General features: G+C 44.0%; 1 protein-coding gene across 3 annotated transcripts in view; it reads right to left on the bottom strand.

Annotated features, from left to right (window-relative positions):
* Positions 1-21,899, bottom strand: part of DPYSL3 (dihydropyrimidinase like 3) — a 114,837-nt gene that overhangs the window by 26,329 nt on the left and 66,609 nt on the right. For all 3 annotated transcript variants that reach the window (XM_058732566.1, XM_058732567.1, XM_058732568.1), the window contains exons 2-3: positions 7,479-7,567; positions 2,430-2,614 (exon numbers count right to left, since the gene is read on the bottom strand). In XM_058732566.1, coding sequence (XP_058588549.1) covers positions 2,430-2,614; positions 7,479-7,567 — 274 coding nt within the window. The remainder of the gene's footprint in view (positions 1-2,429; positions 2,615-7,478; positions 7,568-21,899) is intronic.

The following is a 21,899-nucleotide window of genomic DNA, read 5'->3' as shown; positions in this document are numbered from 1 at the left end:
ATTGTGTTATATGATTCAAAGGGAAAATGCATGAAAAGTATTCACCTGATGCCTGGCACATAGTAAGTGCTCAATAAATGTCAATGAATGTCCACCATGTGCCATTATTGCCAGTATTACAGGAAGTCACTGCTAGTGAAGAAAGTCAGACTCCCTTCTACGGGTGGAAGGAGGGACTTCAAATTTATGTGAGGTAACAAGACAGTGACATCCTTGTGCTCACCACCATAGGAAAGAGCCAGTATCAGGTACGTGAACTTGAAGCTCCGCCCACAGATCTTATTTCCACACAAACATTTTGCCAAGAATAAGTTTTCTTTTGGAGCGCCTAGGTGGCTCAATCAGTTGAGCGTCTGATTCTTGATTTCAGCTCAGGTCATGATCCCAGGGTCGTGGGATCGAGTCCCGTGTCAGTCTCCATGCTGAGCTTAGAGACTGCTTAAGGTTCTCTATCTCTTTCTCTCTCTCTTTCTCTCTCTCCCTCTCCCCCTCTGCCCACTGTGCCCTCTCTCTCTCTGAAAATTAAAAAAAGAAGTGTTCTTTGAGGCCCAAATCTACTCCTACAATGTGTGCAACCTTGGACAGCAGTTTTAAAAATAATGACATTCACACCTGATGAGGATAACACAACAGTGACACTCACAGCTCCCTTGGGGCAGTTGGGGGAAGTGCAAATTGCTACAACATTCCTGAGAACAATTTTGATATATACATCAAAAATCTGAGATTTTTCATACTTTAACTCAGTAATTATTCCTGGGCCTAAGAATTATTCCTAATAAAACATGGCCATCTGCAAAATCTGAGCACTATAGATGTTTGCCACTGCAAATATTATTTAAATGTTTATAAAAGTGAAAAATTGGAAATCACCAAAATCTTTAACAATAGAGAAGTTCAGCTAAATAATAAACATACCTTCCTAAAATGGATGATTAGGCACCTATTTTAAATGCTCCAGTGGAATAAAATTAAATGAATGGAAAGACACTCGTGACATGGTTATTTAGTGAAACGGTGGATTAAAACACCACTAAAACACAGTATGTCTATTACGGTCTATTTTTGATAAATAGGAAGAAAACTATAGCCACACTCTGACAGTGATGTGAGCTTTATAGGTTTGCTTTTCCTGCTGCATATCTACAGTTTTTAAATTATCTACAAAGAACACGTACAGTTTTGTGTCTCTTTGTATGGTTTTCTCTCAACACCCACAACTCTGACTTTCCTCCCCTCCCTCCCTCACATTGAGGACCAAGCACAACACATGTTCCCAGGACACTGAACAGGTCCAACACCTTGTCCGATGGCAGAAAGCCAAACCAACATCTCTGGTGTCCTCAGCCTCCTACCACAGGCAGCCCACGTGTGCTTATCAGAAAGCAAACGCGAGGAACTGCATTACTGAGGTGTGCACCGGGGCCTCTATGGGCAGGCGGCTGCAGGGAAGGCAGCTGGCTTCCTCCCTTCAGCTGGAGAAAAGCTTTGGTCTCCCTGAATTGCACCTTTTATGGCCTTGAGGCAGTTTTCCTGGGCTTCCACACCCAACTAGCTGAAGCTCACCCGGCTGGTGCTCCCATCAAAAGGAGGCAAAAGACAATGAATAAACTCTACAGCTCAGGCTGTTCTGTGTTCTTGGATGGATGTATATGGTGTTAAAATAAACAGTGCTCTTGCTGACCAAGTTTAGGGCCGAGCCTAGGATGGGACCCACTTCCCTGGGATTCCTTTGGGACAAGAAGGACTGCCCTGGAATGCTATGTGTTCAGTCATGCAATGGCATGCAACATCCTAGGTTTCTCTGGAATTGCAACTGTTCCCAGAAAAAAAAAAAAAAAAAGACAAAACAGAAACAAAAAACAAAGGAAACCACCCCCACAGCTTGCCTAATCTTAAGATACGAATTGGTCAAAACCCAGTGCAGACCAGATAACAGTAAATGGCAATGAACCTCCTGATTTCTCCAGAACCACAGGTCTCCATTATCTTTCCCTCTCTGGGATGCTTAGCCCTGTTCACACTGCTCTGCCTGTGCTCTCTGCCCCCTCCTGCCTCAAGCCCAAGTGGGAAGTTCTGAAATAACATTTTGCCCATCTCTGCACTTTTGCCCCTCAGACTTTTCCCAGTGTCTGGCCCAGAGAGAAGTGCTGATTCCCCACCCACTGCACACCCACACCCTGCTCTGAGGCAGACAAGAGAGGACAGCTGCCTTCATGGCCAGGAGCCTCATGAATCTCCTCTATCCAATTTCAGTGACCTGCCAGCATCCTCACTACCATCTGCTTTCCTCGGGTCCCATCAGGCAGATGGCCAATGCTCTGAATTGACAGATGTGTACGAGCTATGGCCAGAGAGCAACAAGGGTTAACACGTTAGTTAAACAGTCACTCGTCGGGACCAGGAGTGTGGAGGATTGGGCGGCTTACTGATCATGGTGGTGCCCCCCGCTAAGGCAGCCTTTGTCCCTTGGAAGAAATCATCCACTGTGGTCATTCCTTTGTATGGCATCTGGAAGTGAGTGTGGACATCGATGCCTCCCGGGATCACCATCTTCCCATTGGCCTCGATGGTCTTCACTCCTCCAGGGACAATCAGATTGTCTCCAATTTGCCTGGTGAGACAGTAAAGCAACTGACGATTTCAAAGAAGCAACTCTGAAGACAAACACAGTACTGAGAGGATTTGAGACACTGTAACTTATATTTATCAGAGTGATCTTTGCAAGTGATTCACGAGCCTCACAATCTAGAAACCAAGCAAGACAGGCATACACTCAGAAAACAACTTTTACAGACTCAAAACAAGCTGATCTGCTTTTTGGTGGAGACATGCTTCTTGGCTTGTACTGCAACCCCAGCACTTGGCAGGGTCTGCAATATAGAATGTGAAATAAACATTTTATTATTATTTTTTTTAATTTTCTTAATGTTTACTTATTTATTTTTGAGTGAGAAACAGTGTGTGAGCGGGGGAGGGGCATAGAGAGAGGGAGACGCAGAATCTGAAGCAGGCTCCAGGCTCTGAGCTGTCAGCACAGAGCCTGATGCAGGGCTCGAACCCACAAACAGCGAGATCATGAGCTGAGCTGAAGTCAGATGTCCAACCGAATCACCCATGCACCCCATAAATATATTTCTTTTAAATAGAGGTGTTTTTGTACCCCTTTCATTGTGTTCTTTATTTTCGTGAAGGATGAAGAGTAACATTTGGAAAAACAAATAAGGAACCATTAGGAGAGACTGAAGGAGGTCATGAATCATTTAAAGAATATGTATGTGAAGTTAGCTATCCTCGAAGCGAGTCCATCCGTGCTCCTAACAAGAAGAATCTGAGTGGGTCATTTTACACCTCATTCTTCACTCCCAAGTCCACCCTTCCCCCTGATAATTAATCTGTCAGTCACAGCCAAGGGCAGGTTTGAAAGGAGGAAGCCAAAGACACAGACACCCAGCTGGTGGGCAGGATCTTGGCAGAAGCTTCGAGGCCAGGAAGGTGATAAGGACAACCTCTACAGACACACCTTTGCCCATGAAGCTTCAGCGAATCCCCGGGAAGAAGAATGGGGGACTCAGGTGGGAAGGAAGCTGATGAGTACTCCAGAGACACAGTACCTACACAAGGTAAGTAACTAAGACACCTACTCCTGGCAAAATGTTATCTTACGGACCATCCAGTGTTGCTTGGTTTACATGTGATTTCACACTGTTGATTTAAATGGCCAGTTCACAAAAAAAAAAAAAAAAAAAAAAAAAAGAGGCACCTGGGTGCTTTAGTTGGCTGAGCGTCCGACTTTGGCTCAGGTCACAATCTCACAGTCCATGAGTCTGAGCCCCCCCATCGGGCTCTGTGCTGACAGCTCAGAGCCTGAAGCCTGCTTCGGATTCTGTGTCTCCCTCTCTCTCTACCCTTTGCCTGCTCGTGCTCTCTCTCTCTCTCTCTCTCTCTCTCAAAAATAAATAAACATTAAAAAAAATTTTAAATGACCAGTTAATTCTAGGTAGACTTAAGAGTCTCAAGCCCTGACGTTATTAATACCCACATCCTACCTTGGGGAGACATGTACCTCACTACCAGTGGCATAAATACATTCCCCTTTTGTGCATAGCCAGCCAAGACAGACACTCTCTCGGGATAGTAAGAAGTCCACCACTGGCCTGCCAAAATCTAAGTTCTGCAACTAAAATAAAGTATTCCTGACATCTCTAAGAGTTCAACTTCACCACATCCCCATCGGGCCATTCCAGAGACACCACAATTCAAAACACACTGTGGAAAAAATGTAGCCTCTGATTGTAACTCCATTATAGTCCAGATACTGGCCATTGTCTTCCCATTTTCCTCCCTCCCCGATTTCCCTCTGAGGCAAATTGAGAACAAAAGGCATGAAGAGTTAGCTGTCCAGCCCGTGTGTGTATATATTCATGTTTCCACCAGTTTTGAGCACTTGTAATACCATGTCTGAATCAGAAATGCCTTCTTCCTTTTCTCCACTGAGTCACTCAAGGTCACATTAATCCTTGAAGGCTTGGCTTGTATCTCCCCACCTTGCTCAAATCCCTACTGACAGCCAGCCAGGTCTAATAATTAAGAGTGTAGATGTGCCCTGGATGTAGACTGTCTGGGTTCACAATCCTGGCTCTGTTAGTTACTAGCTTTATGACCTTGGCCAAGTTGCTTAACCTCACCATGTCTTGATTCCTTCATTTGTGAGATGTAAAAAAAACACTTCCTCCATAGGTTTGTCATGTAGATTAAGTGTTAATATGTGTTAAGCCCATAGCGTACTGCTAGGCACAGAAGTCAATAAGCATCAGCTATTATAGTCAATAACCATACTAATCCCACATAGCCCTCTCCCTGAATCTCATCTACTCTGTTACTTTAATACTTGTTACTGATATTATCAGGTAATGTTATGCCTTTTTCATAAATACAGATATCTCCCTCAGTTCCCCTAAAAGAATGTGGGGTTCCTAGGGGAAGATGTGGGTCTCAATGATATCCACCATAGCACGTGACATAGCACGTGTCCCATGCCTTAGACAACTACCTTGCACTCTCTCCGTAAATACTCAGATAGGCAAACAGCTATGTAACAACCATAGGGAATTACTTCTGCTTTTATGCTCTGTGATTTCAGAATGTTTTTGAGGATCTATAAAATTTCAGGATTGGATGAAGAACACTTTAATCCACCCTTCGCTCCACCCCCAACACACACCTCTGATGGTTACATCCCTTCTAGAACATTCTTGGCAAGCAGCCTTCTAGGCTATTCTAACAGAGATGGCAAAGAGGATTTACATATTCAACTCCGATAGTAGATGCCTGAGTCACTGTGTGAAGATGGGTTCTGAGCCTGTATTTAAGGTTCAACTGTGAAAAGTTCTGTGATCAATTAGTGATGCCCGTCATGAGCTCTGGCATGAGGAAGCAACATTAAGTAATATGTTTATTTCCATCTCTGAAAATCTCTACATCAGGGAACCTGCTATCTCCAAAGAGAGTCAACTATATACAATATTTTTTTAGCAAGTGGCACCTAAGTGGCTCAGTTGATTGAGTGACCAACTCTTGATTTTGGCTCAGGTCAAGATCCCAGGGTCATGGGATCAAGCCCCATACTGGGTTCCATGCTGAGCATAGAGTCTGCTTAAGATTCTCTCTCTCTCTCTCTCTCTCTCTCTCTCTCTCTCTCTCTCTCTCCCTGTGCCCCTCCCCTGCTCATGCTTTCTTTTCTAAAATAAATAAAATGAAAAAAAATTTTTTTAACTTTTTTAGTAAGAGAAAAATATGAAATCACTTATATTTTAAAGAAATTATTATCTCACATTGGTTAGCCTGCCTACTATTTCCATCTGTCTTCTTTCTAATATGAAAAAGTGTCTTTGTCAGTAAGGCAACTAAACAAGAATATCTTCATTCATGCATTTGTTTATTCATTCATTCACTCATTCATTCATTCAATGTATTTGATGAATATATTAATCATTAGCAAGTGAATTACTCCCTGTGTTCCTCTTTCTCCTCATCTGAGAAAAAGGTAGTAACAGTACTTACTTTGTGGTATTGCTGGCAAACTCAATGAAGTAAGGCATGTCAACCATTTCACACAGTGCATGGCACATACTACATACTCAATCAAAGGTAGCTCTTTAGCCTCTACATGCTAAGCACTGGGTGAAATGCTCAGATACAGAGCTGAACAAGACGGGGTCCTTCCCCTTCAGGGCGCCGAACAGTGCCAGAAGTTCTGTGACTGATAAAAGCACAACAAGGTGTGTTGAGGCTCACTGAAAGGACACGAGCCTAGATTTGGGTTCTCATAAGGAATACCCACCCACAGAAAGTCATACCTCGGCCAAGTTTTCACAGATAAGGAAGAGATCCGCTATAACCAGAATCTTAAACCAACCAAATAATGTAAAAATAAAACCGAACAAGGCCAGGGGTGGCGAACAGGATGGCCTGTACCCACCAGTCTCAGACACTATCTTTTGTGTGTCTGGGGCATACCTTGCTTTACATGAGGAAAGGCTGGTGTGTAGACCAAACCCCACTTTTTTATTCCTGAAGTTCATTTGTTTATTTTGAGAGAGAGACAGAACCAGTGGCAGAGGGGCAGAGAGAAAGGGGACAGAGGATCATTCTGTAAGGTAAGTACACATCCCTAAAGTATCCATTTGAAAATCTTATCTGAGATGTATGTCCTATCTGTGCTCCAGCCACCTAAGCTCTACCTAAGTCAAGGCTCAGTTTAAATGCATCTCCGGCCCTGCAAACCATCCTCTGAAGGGATTTCTCCTCTTGGTGCACTTCTGTATCACTTATCCTCACTTGAACTCTGATACCAATTACATAAGGCCTTATATTTTTAGAGGGCTGTAATTTTGGTGCACAGTTTTCACTGAACTTAAGGACAATGTCACATCTTCTGCTTCTCCAAGATGCACAGAGTGCCTGTCAATGTCACTTGCACAAAGGGGCCTACAGCATCATTTGGTTGACTGAATTCAGATTTTTCACTTCATTCATGGAACTCAAATAAACTAAAGCCAGTTCCCATTTTAAGGGATTATGTGCATCCAGAACAAAGGGTTAAAATAAAGACTCAGTTTTAGGGGTGCTTGAGTGGTTCAGTCGGTTAAGTGTCTAACTCTTGATTTCGGCTCAGGTCATGATTGCACAGCTCGTGGGATAGAGCCCTATGTCAGGCTCTGCACTGACAGCACGGAGCCTGTTTGGGATTCTCTCTCTCCCTCTCTCTCTACCCCTCCTTTCCTCACTCTCTCTCTCTCTTCTCAAAATAAATAAACATTAATTTTTTTTAAATAAAGACTCATTTTTTAAGGAGAAGAAGAAATGAAACACAAAGAATCAAAGGTCTAGTAAGCAAAAAAGAAGGAAGCTTCTTTCTGAGCCTCTAATAAAGAGAAGAAGTACAAAAAGATAAAGATAAGGCTCTATATACGTACTTTATTAATCCATCTTCCATGTAAATGTCAGCATAAAAGGACTGATCATCGTTGACAATTCTGCCACCCTTGATAAGAAGACGGTCACTCTAGAAAAGAAGGAAAACATAAGTCAGTCTCACAGCTAGGAATTAAGAAGTCACACCTTCCAACCCAATTCACTATTCTAGAGGTCTAGGAGGAACACAGTTACTTAAGACATCTGTGTGCTCAATGCACTCAGTGTTTGAACTGAGTATATTTGTTGGGGATCCAGTCTTTCATGTTTGCCTCTAATTCAAACTCCAGAGTTTCACCTCTTGCTTCTGCAACCTGCCACAGCCACATAGAAACAGAGCTGCTTGAGGAAAGACACTCTTTTATTATTTTCTCTGGCTCACTAAGCAGTAAATTTTAGAGTGGTATGTAACATACACCTCAGTGCCTGGCACCTTGTTGGCACTCAACAATGATTCTCAAAAATAGAACTTAGGATCATGCATACAATGGAATAGGCTTTAAAAGTCTTTATAATGACATAAGGGTCATATCATGTTACAATTCAGGATACATATACATGTATACACACACGCACATAAGGTTGTGGAATGTATAGGAAAAGCAGTGAAGGGAAAAAAGACAAAATACCTATGGTATTCTATAGTATTTAATCCAGGGTGGAGAAATTGTGCAGGATGCTCATTTGCTTCATGAAACTCTCACATTTTCTGAAATGGTTCTGTTGCCTTTATTATGAGAAAAAAATGCTTTTCTTATAATTAAAGTCTTTTTAAAAACTGTAACTTAGAGGGGCGCCTGGGTGGCTCAGTCGGTTAAGCGTCCGACTTCAGCCAGGTCACGATCTCGCGGTCCGTGAGTTCGAGCCCCGCGTCAGGCTCTGGGCTGATGGCTCGGAGCCTGGAGCCTGTTTCCGATTCTGTGTCTCCCTCTCTCTCTGCCCCTCCCCCGTTCATGCTCTGTCTCTCTCTGTCCCAAAAATAAATTTAAAGTAAAAAAAAAAAAAAAAAAAAAAAAAAAAAAAAAAAAAAAACTGTAACTTAGATGAACTTTGGATAAATGATCAAATTAGAAACAATGCAAATACACTTCAAGCTAGTTAAAAAAACACAAACATATATTTTATACATGTCAGGAGAGGGACAAATCAGTGTCAGCTTTTGTAATCACAAATGCTGATTCCAGATGCCATTAAATGAGTGAATGGTGCTTAGACTGTGGCATGAGGGGTGGATGCAGCTTCAGTGGGCTCCAGGGGGAGAAGAGAAATCTCAGGAGCCTGGCAAAGTGGGACTACAGCTTGAAAGAAGAATGGCACATGGCATTTTTTAAGAATTCAACTCACAGGCTTCAATTCTATCCATCCATCCATCCATTATTCATCCATCCATCTATCTACCCATCTATCCACCCATCCATCCATCCATCCATCTATCCATCCATCCATCCATCCATCCATCCATCCATCCATTATTCAGCCATCCATCCACATACCATCCATCCATCCACTCATCCAGCAAGCAGTTATCTAATATGAATAACTAAATACATTAGGAGGCTGCAATTATTGAGTCACACCATGCCGTTGCTTTTATAAAATCTAAACGGGATATCTGGCAATAAAGGAAAAAGAAAGTCAACAAAACAAATAAAACAATAAAAATTGTATTAAGTGTCACAAAACATAGGGGAGTGGGCTTGTTTTAAACAGAGGCTGAAAGAGGCTCTTGCAGGGAAGATCACCTAGATGGGGTGACGATGGAGAACTGCAGGCTGAGGGAACAGCATGTGCAGAAGCCCTGCAGTAGAAATAGGTTTTCTTTGAAAGCCTGAAAAAGATCAGTGTCAAGACAGGGAGCTTAGGGATCAAGGAGGAAAGCGGCAGAGATGAAGGTGGCAAGGCAGGTAACTGGCTTTTCAAAAAGGACATACGTTGTACGGGGAAGGAAGCCCCCAAAGACGCTATTTCTAGCTTCGGAAAAAAAAAAAATGGTGTGAATAGGGCCAGAAAATGAGAACTGAGGCTAGGGCTGCACATGGGATATAGCAAAGTGCCCCTTCCAAGGTATTACAGGAGAGTAAGAAATTTCATCATGACAGACTGTCAGGGGAGAGGATCTGAAAGAAATATGGATCAATGAGGCACTTATAAAAATACCCACATAGGCGGGAAAAATGTGCTAATGAAGTCAAATACAAATTCCTACCACACGTGACCCACGAGCCCCTCCTGATTTGGCAGTTAGCCAATATACCCACTCTCATTTCTATCATGTATGGCCTCGTGTTTCACACCATGGCAAACCAAGAGACATGTAGTTCTTGTCATGTAGCAGGCTCTCTGGGCACTAAGACTTTACAAAGAAGTTCCCTCCACTTTCCCGTATGTATTCATGTAGTTTCTGACAACCACCCCCTCCTCTGTCAAGCCTCCAGTCAAAGGGTTTCTCCTGTAGGATGCATTACCTGACTTGCGAGCAAATTCCACCTGCTCCCCCTGCAATTCAGTTCAGACAACTTTGTTGTTCTACAATAGTTGCTTGACTGTTCAACTGTCTCCCAACCAGACCAAAGACACTATAGTCTTGGAACCATGCATCTTTTGATCTTTTCACCTTCGTTCCTGGAGCCCATCCTAGACAGCTGTTAAATACTGGTAAAATGAATGGGTAAAGAGTGGGACACAGGAGGTCATATCATGTCTTTATGATGGAAAGGCCATCTGAGTCAGAAAACGATGTGATGTGACCAGAAAACTGGACTATCATTTTTACAGTAATTGCAAAATTATATGAGGCGGTCCCAGAGCTGTGCTTCCCAAACAAGGGTGCATATTAGAAAAATATATTCCCAGGGCCTGCTGCAGACCACCAGATCTGTACTTTATAAACTCCAGAAGTGGCTCGCACACAGCCATCAGCCAGCCCAACACCAAGTCAGAGAGGAGCACCAGAAACCATTGTTCTGTGTGTTCCAGGCACAGTTCTGTGCGTCTGGGAAGGCAGAAGAAGCTTCATAAAAACGGGACGCCTGGGTGGCTCAGTCAGTTAAGCGTCTGACTTCGGCTGAGGTCACAAGCTCACGGTTTTTGAGTTCAAGACCCGTGTCGGGCTCTGTGCTGACAGCGTGGAGCCTACTTGGGATTCTCTTCTCTCTCTCTCTCTCTCTGTCCCTCCCCAGCTCTCTCTATATCAAAAATTAATAAACATTAAAACAAATAGTCTTGGTAACTACAAGGTTTCCCTCTAACAGCTCAGTGCTTTTCTGATGTTCTTTATCTTCCTGGCAAAGAATTGAAGTTGCTGTTTGGAAAGGAGCCAGCTACCACCCATACTGAGCCCAGCTATGAAATATGACCATCCTCCTGCCTAGCGGAACATCCACCCTAGGGAACAACGGGCATGATCATTACTTCCTTCAACAAGCATCAGATGTTAGCAAAGGGGCGTGGTATCTCAGGCCCATGGTACATCAGGGGGATAGTAAGAGGTGATCCAAGTGGAATTAACATCATTGAGATGGCATCGCTGGAGACTCCTCAAATGCTAATTAGATAAACCTTCTCTGGCTCAATAATCCAGAATCTAAGTAAATAGAGCACAGAGATGAATTACAGGCCTCGTGTAGGTTTCAGAGATAGGACTAACAGGGCTCTTGCTCTATGGACTGCTTTAGTACCAATATTATTTGTTTTCATCATGCAGAGCAGAAATATCTAAACCTCAATTCACAGAGCTCAAACAAATGCTGCCCCTGGGGATCCTCAGCTTGTCCCCTACCTTTTATTAAAGTGGTAAATAAAACTACTTCATTCATTTAACTCTTGCCATGCATGTGGGATCTGCCACAAAGGGTAGCTTAGGCAAAGTGTCATCAGACGCAGGAAAATCTGAAAGGCAAGTCCTGGGTTTGTTATTGAAAACGGCATCACTACTGACCATCCCCAGGTCATAGAAAACCAAACCTCACTGGATACAAAGCATGCTTGTCTGTGAGCTCACAACCCAGCTCTACAGATTAACACAAGCTAGGCCTGAAAACCAACAAGACAAACAAATCTGACATCTGTGATTAAAAGTCACCCTCGACGATGTTAGGACTGGTCAATGTGGTCCTGTGGGACTCTTCATTTTCTGTTCCCAGAGGGTGATGATGTCAAGCATCCATGAGGTGACGCCAGAAGAGGTAAAACGGTCTAGTCTGGATATCCACCAACGTTTCTCATGTAATGATACATACAAAGAATGATGGTATTTTGAGAGCACACTGGGATAATCTGGAGGGTATATGGAACCCAAAACAAAACTATTCAGAGCCTAAAATAACCGAGGACTCTGACTGCCTTGGGCCCTGCCCAGCTGCCAAGGGCTGGGTATGGTGAGCTCTTGAAGGCCAGTGGGGTGCAAGGCATAACAGCAGGCCAGGCTGGGTCTGGCTGGCTTCTCCTATCGCTAGGAGAATCAGGTAGACCAGTTAATGAGGTGTGTGATCTTGAGTTAGGACCTAACCCCTCAGAACTTTAGTTTTTATTAGCTCAGAGTGGATAATAATACCTAGCTCACCTCACAGCACAGCTGCCAGGAATAAATGGGGGGGGGGGGGTCGGGGGGGGGGGAGTATGTGTCTGTGAGTGCATATACACGTATCAGATAGCCAACACACAGTAAACACTTCTACTAAATATTAGCTATATTGATTCTGCTCATATTATTTACAGCATTTTTAAGTATTTTTAGAAGTCTAGAGGCACCTGGGTAGCTCAGCCCATTAAGCATCCGACTTCAGCTCCAGTCATGATCTCATGGTTTGTGACTTCGAGCCCCATGTCGGGCTTTGTGCTGACAGTTCAGAGCCTGGAGCCTGTTTCATATTCGGTCTCCTTCTCTCTCCGCCCCTCCCCTGCTCTCTCTCTCTCTCTCTCTCTCTCTCTCAAAAGTAAATAAACATTAAAAAATAAATAAATAAAATAAAATATTTTTAAAAGTCTTAAGAAGTATATTGGAAAGGGATTGTTCCCATTTTCCAAATGGGGAGATACACATAAAGGCAAGTGACTTTCTCCAAATGACAGAGTTGATTAGTTCCTGTCAGAAGCAAATCCAGGTCTCCTACCTCTGGACACTGGACAGATTTCTACCTAAGGCCACTGAACCACTTATTCTGAAACCTTATGACAAGTGGCTCATTCTGACAGAGCTCTCCTCATTGTTTGATACTGAGTCTGACTGTTCCAGTGCTAAAACATCTGACCAGATCTCTGTGGCAGGTAACTTCAGGAATCGAAGAACTTTTAAGCCACTACTTATAAAAGTAGTGCATTAAACCTGCCCATTACAGCCTGAGTGTGTAATTTGTTACATTTTATTATTACAGCAGCTTATTATAAAGGAGTCTCAAATACAATCCAGGGTAGCACCAGCCCTTCAAGTTTAACAAAGACCAATGTTTTTTCCTTTGCTAATGTATGATAATGATTTAAAAAATCAACCATAGGGGCGCCTGGGTGGCTCAGTCAGTTAAGCGGCTGACTTCGGCTCGGGTCATGATCTCGCGGTCCGTGAGTTCGAGCCCCGCGTCGGGCTCTGTGCTGACCACTCAGAGCCTGGAGCCTGTTTCAGATTCTGTGTCTCCCTCTCTCTGACCCTCCCCCGTTCATGCTCTGTCTCTCTGTGTCTCAAAAATAAATAAACGTTAAAAAATAAATAAATAAATAAATAAATAAATAAATAATCAAACATAAAAAATTTGCAGTTTGTCAGAAAAAGGGAGGGAGGAGAAAGAGGGAGAGAAGGATGGAGGAAGGAGGAAGGAGGAAGGAGAGAGAGAGAGGAGAAAATAAAGTCTGTAACAAGGGGTGTTGTTGAGAATGGCTGGACTCAGGGGAGCCTGGGTGGCTCAGTTGGTTAAGCATCCACTCTTGATTTCAGCTCTGGTTATGATCTCACAGTTTGTGAGTTTTAGCCCTGTGACGGGCTCTGCACTGGCAGCATGGAGTCTGCCTGGGATTCTCTCTCTCCCTCTCTCTCTGCCCCTCCCCTGTGTGCGCTCTCTCTCAAAATAAATAAACTTAAAAAAAAAAAAAAAAGAATGGATGGATGGATGGATTCAAACTAGAACAGAATGAAAGAACAGAATCTTGAACTCAAGGCTACTGGAGATGTGGGTTCCCATTTTAGTTTTTCTCGGCTAATCTTCAAGTTAAAAGAACTTAAATCACTACCTCTGTCTGTCTGAGGTAATGAGAATATGCCTCCCAGAGAAACCAGAGCCCTCTGTGGACTTCTTCCCCATGAATAAGTCAGCCTGAGAACAGTACTTAAGACACATCTGTTCTATACTCTGCCGACATTCCAGCAGCTCAGAATAAAAACTATAATCCCAAGAACAGAAAAGGAGGATATAAAATGAAGACTGTCTTCCAAAATCAAATACTGTGTTACCTGTGTACAAATCACAAAGCACAGACTCTGACCCTCAGTGGGGACTCAAGATCCTTTTAAAGTCCAGAGGAAGGCGCAGATGGTTATTCAAAATAAATTCCCATCTGGGTAATTAGATTTAACTCCCTAGAAACATTCCTACTCGTAAGAATACATGAGGATGGGTAGACTACATGGATGAAAACTTGTTTTTCTTCCCCAAAGCGGCATCATTTAAAGAAAGAAAGGGCATTCTAAGGTAGTCCAGTTGACACAATATAGTATTCAGGAAAGCATACCGAATAGGCTCCAGGAGACCAGAGTTCCCATCTTGGTTCTGCAGGATTGGGTGAGACACACAGAGGCCTGGACAAATGACTTCACTTCTCTGGGCTTCAGTCACCTCAAAGGGGACAATGATACCTTTCTCTCAGGGTGCTAGCTAGGATTATGGGGACACTATATGTACAGGGCTGAACTCTTAAATGCTTAATACATGTGAGCTACTATCTTTATTAGAACTGGCTACTGTAAAACTGCCCACTCACAAATACTCAGGAAGAAGTGAGCTAGCATTTTATTAATCAAAATATAACAGATCTTGCCATAAAGGGAATGCCAGAGACGCCAGTCTCCAGTCAACCCTCAGCAACTGTTCTCGGCTCCTGCCGCCAGCAGCCAAGCTCAGCCAAGACTTCTCCTTTTAAACTTCTCCCCCTGCCCAGAGGGCAAGTTCTCATGGCCCCTCCAGGTCATTCTTCCTCTGAAAATAAGCCTCCATGAGGATATAACAAACCACTTGCTCTTACGGCAAGATCTTAAACCTGCCCCCAAACCCACTCTCCCTGCTCAATGTATGGATCTGTTTCCTGGATCCTCAGTGACAAACATACCATTGAGACAGAGAGAAAGAGAAAGGTCCAGGAGAAAACAGACATACCAAAGAGCGACACAGTTTCATGATTCTGAGTCTGTATTGCAACTGAGCATAGTTTCACGGTGTCGGCTGCTCCAAACCTCTAGAGTGCTACAGACGAGTCTCACGTTCTTTCTCTCCTCACCCAAATGCATGCCCAGGTGTGCTAGACGGAGGTTAATCTGGGGCATTCCCTTCAAAACTGAGCCCACTAAGCAGAATTCATAACAAATGGGAAGCCCCATTTTCACTTTCTTTATTATGTTCAGTTTGGCCCTGGAGGGGCAGAACCCAAGGCAAGGAAAGGCAGGAACACAGAAGAAACAGTAGCCACGGAGAGTATTAACCCAGGGTAGGGTGGCCACTCGGTCTTGGGAACTAAGAACTTCAAAGCCAGCTATGTGCATTCTTCCCTCCCCAGACCATGTTAACCGTCTTAAAGATGTGATTATCAAAGGGCCAGACAAGTTATGTAGCCTGCCCTGGGTGAGAATGGAGAGGGAGGTGAACTGTGGATGGTATCTTAATCCTAGCCCCCTGATAACAGTCTTTCCATCTGCAGCAGCATTCCAGACACATGTGAGCACAAGTGGATAACCAGGTTAGAAATGAGAGCAGGGGAGGGGAGGTGGACAGGAGGAGCCACAAGTCCATTTCATTCGCAAGGAGGAAGGTCAGCGGGGCCTATGAAGCCCAAACCTCAGACGCTCATGTACCATTTTCAGACGTTTGACATAACCTGCTAGAAACTGTGCTGTCATTTACTTAATATTAGCCTTACATCAATGTGTTCTAAAAGTAAACGCTGCCTTACTCCTATAAATTCTAAGCTAGTATCACCTACCAAAAATAGACGGCGAACCTAGGAATGAATACTATAAAAACATCACTACACTTTGGCTATGTTCTGCTGCCTTCGAAAGGATTCTAAAGGATGAGCTCAGATCTGATACCTTTGTTAAAATGAAGTTACCAAGTATCGGGCAGGTGTCCAATTCAGAACAGCAGTACACTGAGACATCTTCCTTGAACTATTCAAACAGGTTAGAACAATAATTAGAAAGGGGACAAAATGTCTTACTGGGGGATACAATGTCAGAATGCCCTCTGACAGAATGACTTAAAACGATCAAATGTAGCAGCAGGGATACCACCCCTCGAGACCTAGACTACCATGGGCCAAAATGGGCTTGTCAGAAGCAAGAGCAGGGCTCCAAGCAGAGTCACAGGGATCTCTGAGATTCTGGGCAGCACAGCAGAGGAAGGAGATTACCAGGGATCACAAAGAATCACTGTGTCGGAAGGTAATGGGGAATGAGAGAAAGAGGCAGAGTCGGGTAGATCTAGTGTGAGGATACACCTGCCATATCAGAAAGCATGAAGAGCCAGGGCCTGGATAAAAGAAGAAGTTGGCACATATTTAGCTGGACTCTGGGAGGGAAATATGGAAAGGTGACTGTCTTGGATGGCGACCAGCCCTGCCAGCAGTGTGCAGAGCCATTCAGAGTTGAGGGAAAGACCAAGGGGGTGTGCAAGCCAGACCTGCATTGGCATCTCTGCTACTAAGTACTGGTTTTAGGCAGGTGACTTGATCTATGTCTGGGCCTCAACTTCCCTAGATGAGTGGAACTCAACTAATCTCAGCTTCCGTAGCCTTAGCTCTCTACAAAGGCCTGCTGATGGATCTGTAAAGTACAGATATATTTCAACAGATATCGAGTACAATAACGTCTACCTCATAGCGCTAGTGTGAGAATTAACTATCAGGCAGGGTCGACACTTAGAAAACACTCCCTACGTGGTAGGCATCGCAAACATTGCCACTACAGCTGCCGCTACCACTGTGCTACCACCGCCATTGGACTGCGCTTATTCTACGGATACACAAAGGCAACACCAAATCACCATAGAAATGTAATGCAGGTATTATTTATTATACATAAATTATTTAGTAGTAGTAGTAGTAATAGCAGTATATAAAATGTGTAGCTCAGGACCAGAATGTAAAGTAGAATATAGACTAAAGAAAAGCCAGCGCTTTAAAGAATTAATTCGTGGGGTGCCTGGGTGGCTCAGTCGGTTAAGCGGCCGACTTCGGCTCAGGTCATGATCTCGCGGTCTGTGGGTTCGAGCCCCGCGTCCGGCTCTGTGCTGACACCTCAGAGCCTGGAGCCCGTTTCAGATTCTGTGTCTCCCTCTCTCTGACCCTCCCCCATTCATGCTCTGTCTCTCTCTGTCTCAAAAATAAATAAACATTAAAAAAAAAAGAAAAAGAATTAATTCGTGGCTATCTTGGGTCTGGATTTATGTGACAGTTTTGTGTTTTATTATGTTTTTGTTTTTGTTGTGCACTGTTACTTATTAGGACTCAAATCCAGGTGCTTTGGGTGAAAGTGCTCTGCGCATATGCAGGCTAGAACCCCGGGATCCAGCTTCATTCAAACAAGATCCCTTGCCGCTTCAGCTCAACAGCCTGTGCAAAAGCCAAATGCCTACTTCATCAGGAAGGAGTGCATGAAATTTCAACCCAGGCCTCGATTCAATGGGCCTAATAATTCATTCCTGAAACACACATTTGTGTGTGCCACCTGTGAAGTTGTATGTTAGGAGCATGTAGGAAAAGTAAGGTGTGAACACAAATAGCAAGATGAAGTAGAGAAAGGGTAAAACTATCGATGGTAAAATGATCAGTGGTTGCCAGTGGTTTGAGGAGGTGGTAAGTGAGGGGGATGGGGGTGTGTGCTGGTGAACAGGTGAAGGGATGGAGCCCTGGAGATTTTCAGGGCAGTGAAACTATGCCGTAAGGTACTTTAATTGTAGATACGTGACAGGATGCATTTGTCAAAACCACAGAACTGCACAAGAGTAAACCTTAATGTACAATTAAGGACTTTTACTAATAACAGATCAATACTGGTTCATCATTTGTAACAAATGTACCACACCAGTCAGAATGATAATAAAGGGAAACAATGGGGTGGGGTGGTGGGTGGGGAATGAAGGGAGTTTATGAGAGTGCTCTGTGCTTTCTGCTCAATTTTTCTGTAAACCTCAAAGCACTCTAAAAAGTCTATCAATTAAGAGAGAGAGAGAGAAAGAGAAAGGGAGAAAAATCCTGTTTCCGGTAGAAATCAAAGAAGGGTCCACAGAGGCCCTATCAAAGTAGATCTTGGGAAAAACCACAGGTCTGGACACACAGGTATGGCCAAAGGTAATTCTGATCAGAGTTGGGGGGAGGGGGACAATAATTCATAACAAGCATTTACTGAAACCTTCTTATGCACTACAAACTCTTCAAAGAGTTCAATGTATCCACAGAGAAATGCTAAGAATTACATGTTGTTATTCTCCTCATTGAATTGATGAAGACATGAAAGCTTATGGGGAGGCTGGCTCATGGCCCGACATCACATAACCAGTTGCTTGGAGAGCCAGTATTATCAGGGCAAGAAATGTACTTCTATGGGACAGCGTGGTGTTGGGCAGGGTCCCTGATGCCTAGGATCCTAGAATGGGGGATGCAAGAGATGGTCAGTGAAAGAGTTTGACCTTTATTCTGTGGATCCCGGAGCTCAAGAAGGATTTTGGGAAAACAAATGAAATACAATCTCAGAGCAGAAAAGAAAATGAAGCTGACAGAATAACCATGCTGGAGATAAAGGAGCTGGTTAGAGAGTCACAGCAAGTGGCCAGAGAAAAATACAAGAAACAACCTATACCGTTCAGGGTTCCAGGAAAGAGACAGAATATCCAAACTAGATTATTAGAGAGTTTAACAAAGTGTGGGCAGGGTTTGGGAAATTAAATGGATGTACAGCATCCCCAGGGCCAACCAACAGCAGGGAGCCACGCCATCCCCAGGCCTGAAGTGGACAAGGGGAGGCAGTAATGACCCGGCTGAAGAGGGCAGCTTTATGGACGGCTCTGCCTGACAGGAGCTGTGACCTTCCAAAGTGGCATGCAGCCACTCCTCAGTGACCCAGCAGGAAGGAATCAGGAGGCCGAGATACCCGGTTGTTCACCCGCCATCCAATCTCCTAGTTGTGTCGCAGGAACTGACACCACGTAGGAGCCCAAGGCCAAAGGGGTTGGAGATGAAGGCCAGACAGCGCCGGAGCCTGGAGCCAGGCAGGAAACGTGGACCAGGCAAGTGGAGAGTCAAGCCGAAAATATCCCACCCAGTCCCTGAATATCCAACCACGGCACATGATGTCATACGCTGCAATACAGCCACACAATGGCTTGTCAGACAGCTATTTTTTAAACAAGCTAAATCTGTCTCTTGACTTTACAATAAGTCACAGATCAGTGTGACAAATATGATACTATTCTTGCAAAAGCAAAAAAAAAAATACTACATGTAAATGGGTTTATGATGTTTTTGTGTGAGCAGGAGAAAGGTCTGGATGGATGTACACCACATTATTAACACTAGATATGGTAGGGGGAAGGGATGCAGAGGGAAGAGGTATGGAAAACTTAGAAACTTTTTCCTTTCTTTTTCTCCAGTATTTATTGACATTATTTCACTAGTTGCGCAAAGCATATGCCATTTTAACTGGTTTACAAGGGGTTTAATAAAGAAAATTATAAAGAGGTAAAAGAACAGGGTGACTGCTATGCTCCAGGTGACAGCAAGAATATGGACTAGAAAATGCATGGCATGCCATGGAGGAAAGCTAGAATTCACTCGGCAACTGAGGGGGAATGGAAAATGACATGTCTAAGTTGACCGAAGTTTCAAGGCAAGGTGGCCAGGAAGAACTTATGAATAAAAATGGAGAACAAAGTTCCTATGTGGAACTTGAGAAACTTAAGAGAAGACCATGGGGGGAAGGGAAGGGGGAAAAATAGTTACAAACTAAGACGGAAGGACGCAAATCATAAGAGACTCTTAAATACAGAGAACAAACTGAGGGTCGATAGGGGGGAGGGGTGGGGGAGGACGGGAAAACAGGTGATGGGCATTGAGGAGGTCACTTGTCAGGATGAGCACTGGGTGTTGTATGCAAGCGATGAATCACGGGAATCTACCCCCAAAACCAAGAGCACATTGTATACACTGTATGTTAGCCAATTTGATAAAAAATTATATTTTTAAAAAATGGAGAACAGAAAAGAGTAACAAAGTTGAGGTGTAAGAGTATAAATTACAATTCTGAGGTGCTGGTCAACCACACAGCCATGAAGCAAAGTTAGAGATGGAGGCCTGTGATTTAGGAGAATGGGCAGGTGTCTACGGATGGACTGGAGCTAATGCCCTACTCAAAATGGCGATACCAACTGACAGGCAACAAAGGATAGTAGAAAGACTCTGGGAATGGGGGTCAGAAGCCCTGGATTCTGGTCTTAGCTCTGTAACCCTGAGCAAGGCACTGGGCCTCTCTGGGCTGCTATCCAATGAGCGGTATTCCCTTCCTCTTTTAGAAGTGGACTCCTCTTTGATCATTTCCGACTGGCAGCTGGCTTTGACTGGGCCTTTAGAATGACAGGGAAGCCTACTGACTTCCAACCCTATTGCTTCTCGGAAACAAGAAACTCTTTCACTGAGGTTGAAAGCCGGCCCAAGGCAATTCCCAGAGGAGAAATGCGGGCTTGGGCCTCAGAATGTGTGAGCGGCACCTTCAAATGATAGGCGACTGCTCCCCATCTATTTGTGGAGGCCACAGGGATTCTTCTCCAAGTCTGACCTTATACTTTTAAAATTGGCGGGGCTGCCCAGGCATTGTGGTTATAAGCACACAACCACTGGCTTATGCAACTTCCCAAAACTGGTCCTGTGGTGGATGCATTAAGAGACATACAGCTGTGATGTTCCAGCTCACATCACGTGGCTGCAGAAAGGGTCCTTGGAGAGAGATCGTGGGAGGAAGGGACTGTTTCCAAGACGTTTCCCACTTTGTTCTGCCTTGGAGCCCAGACGTCAGAGATTGGGTCTGTACAGGAGAGCAAAGAGGGGCCTCATCATTCACTTTGTAGCTAAAGAACCCAAGTGATGAATCAGTGCCAGATGGATTGGGGAAAGGGGAAGGGCTGTGGAGTCCCAGTCCTTGCTGCAAAATGAGGAAAATGATATCCACCCCAAAGGACTCAAGTGAAAATTAAGCCCAAATTCTGGTGCATGGTAGGTGCTTGATAAATGCAGGTTTCTTTACAGGCTGGGACACAAATCTCAGGTCAGCGCTTCACACCTGGATGTCTGCTCACTCTCTCCTCTATCCCTGAAAAATAGCTTGGCTTTTCATTTCTTTTTAGTGTGCACATGTATGTGTGTCTATATCTTTATTTATAAGTTTTTTTTTAGTTTATTTATTCTGAGAGAGAAAGAGTGGGGGGGAGCAGAGAGAGGGGGACAGAGGATCCAAAGCAGGCTCTACGCAGACAGCAGAGAGCCCTATGCAAGGCCCGAACCCATGAACCACGAGATCGTGACCTGCGCTGAAGTCGGGCGCTCAACTGACTGAGCCACCCAAGCTCCCCTTTAACTTTTTTGGTTTTTTGTGGGGTTTTTTGTTTTTTTTGTTTGTTTGTTTGTTTGTTTGTTTTTTGAGAGAGAGAGAAAGCACATGCAGGAGAGAGGCAGAGAAAGAAAGAGGGAGAGAATCCCAAGCAGGCTCCACGATGACAGCACTTGAGCTTGAAGAGGGGCTCGAACTCACGAACCATGAGACCATTACATGAGCCAAAATCAAGAGTTGGAAACTCAACTGACTGAGCCACCCAGGTACCCCATGTGTGTCTATGTATCTTAACTATCTTCCTATAAGAACCCAAATACTTCCTAAGGAGTACGGGGAGCTGAGGGGATGGACCAGTTCACTCTTTCTTCTGGCTCTTTCTGGACACAATTGGCAGACAATGGTAATAACTGATTCTCTTGGTTGGTTTTCTCTCTGCCTAGACACCTGCAAACCCACAGCTCTGTTTTTATTTGACAGATAGGTGATTATTAAAGAAGTAGTTATTTTTTCACTCTTGAGGCCCAAACTTCTCCAAGTTCTACTGGGCAGAGAAAACTGCAGGTGCTCTGAGAACAAGGACTTCAAGCAGTCAGGTGGACTTTGAATGAAATGAACCCTTGAAATAAAT

This window comes from Neofelis nebulosa, chromosome 1, assembly GCF_028018385.1.
Source record: "Neofelis nebulosa isolate mNeoNeb1 chromosome 1, mNeoNeb1.pri, whole genome shotgun sequence".
In the NCBI taxonomy this organism is placed as follows: Eukaryota; Metazoa; Chordata; class Mammalia; order Carnivora; family Felidae; genus Neofelis; species Neofelis nebulosa.
The sequence above is the reverse complement of the archived record's forward strand: the minus strand, read 5'-3'. Positions and strand labels throughout refer to the sequence as shown.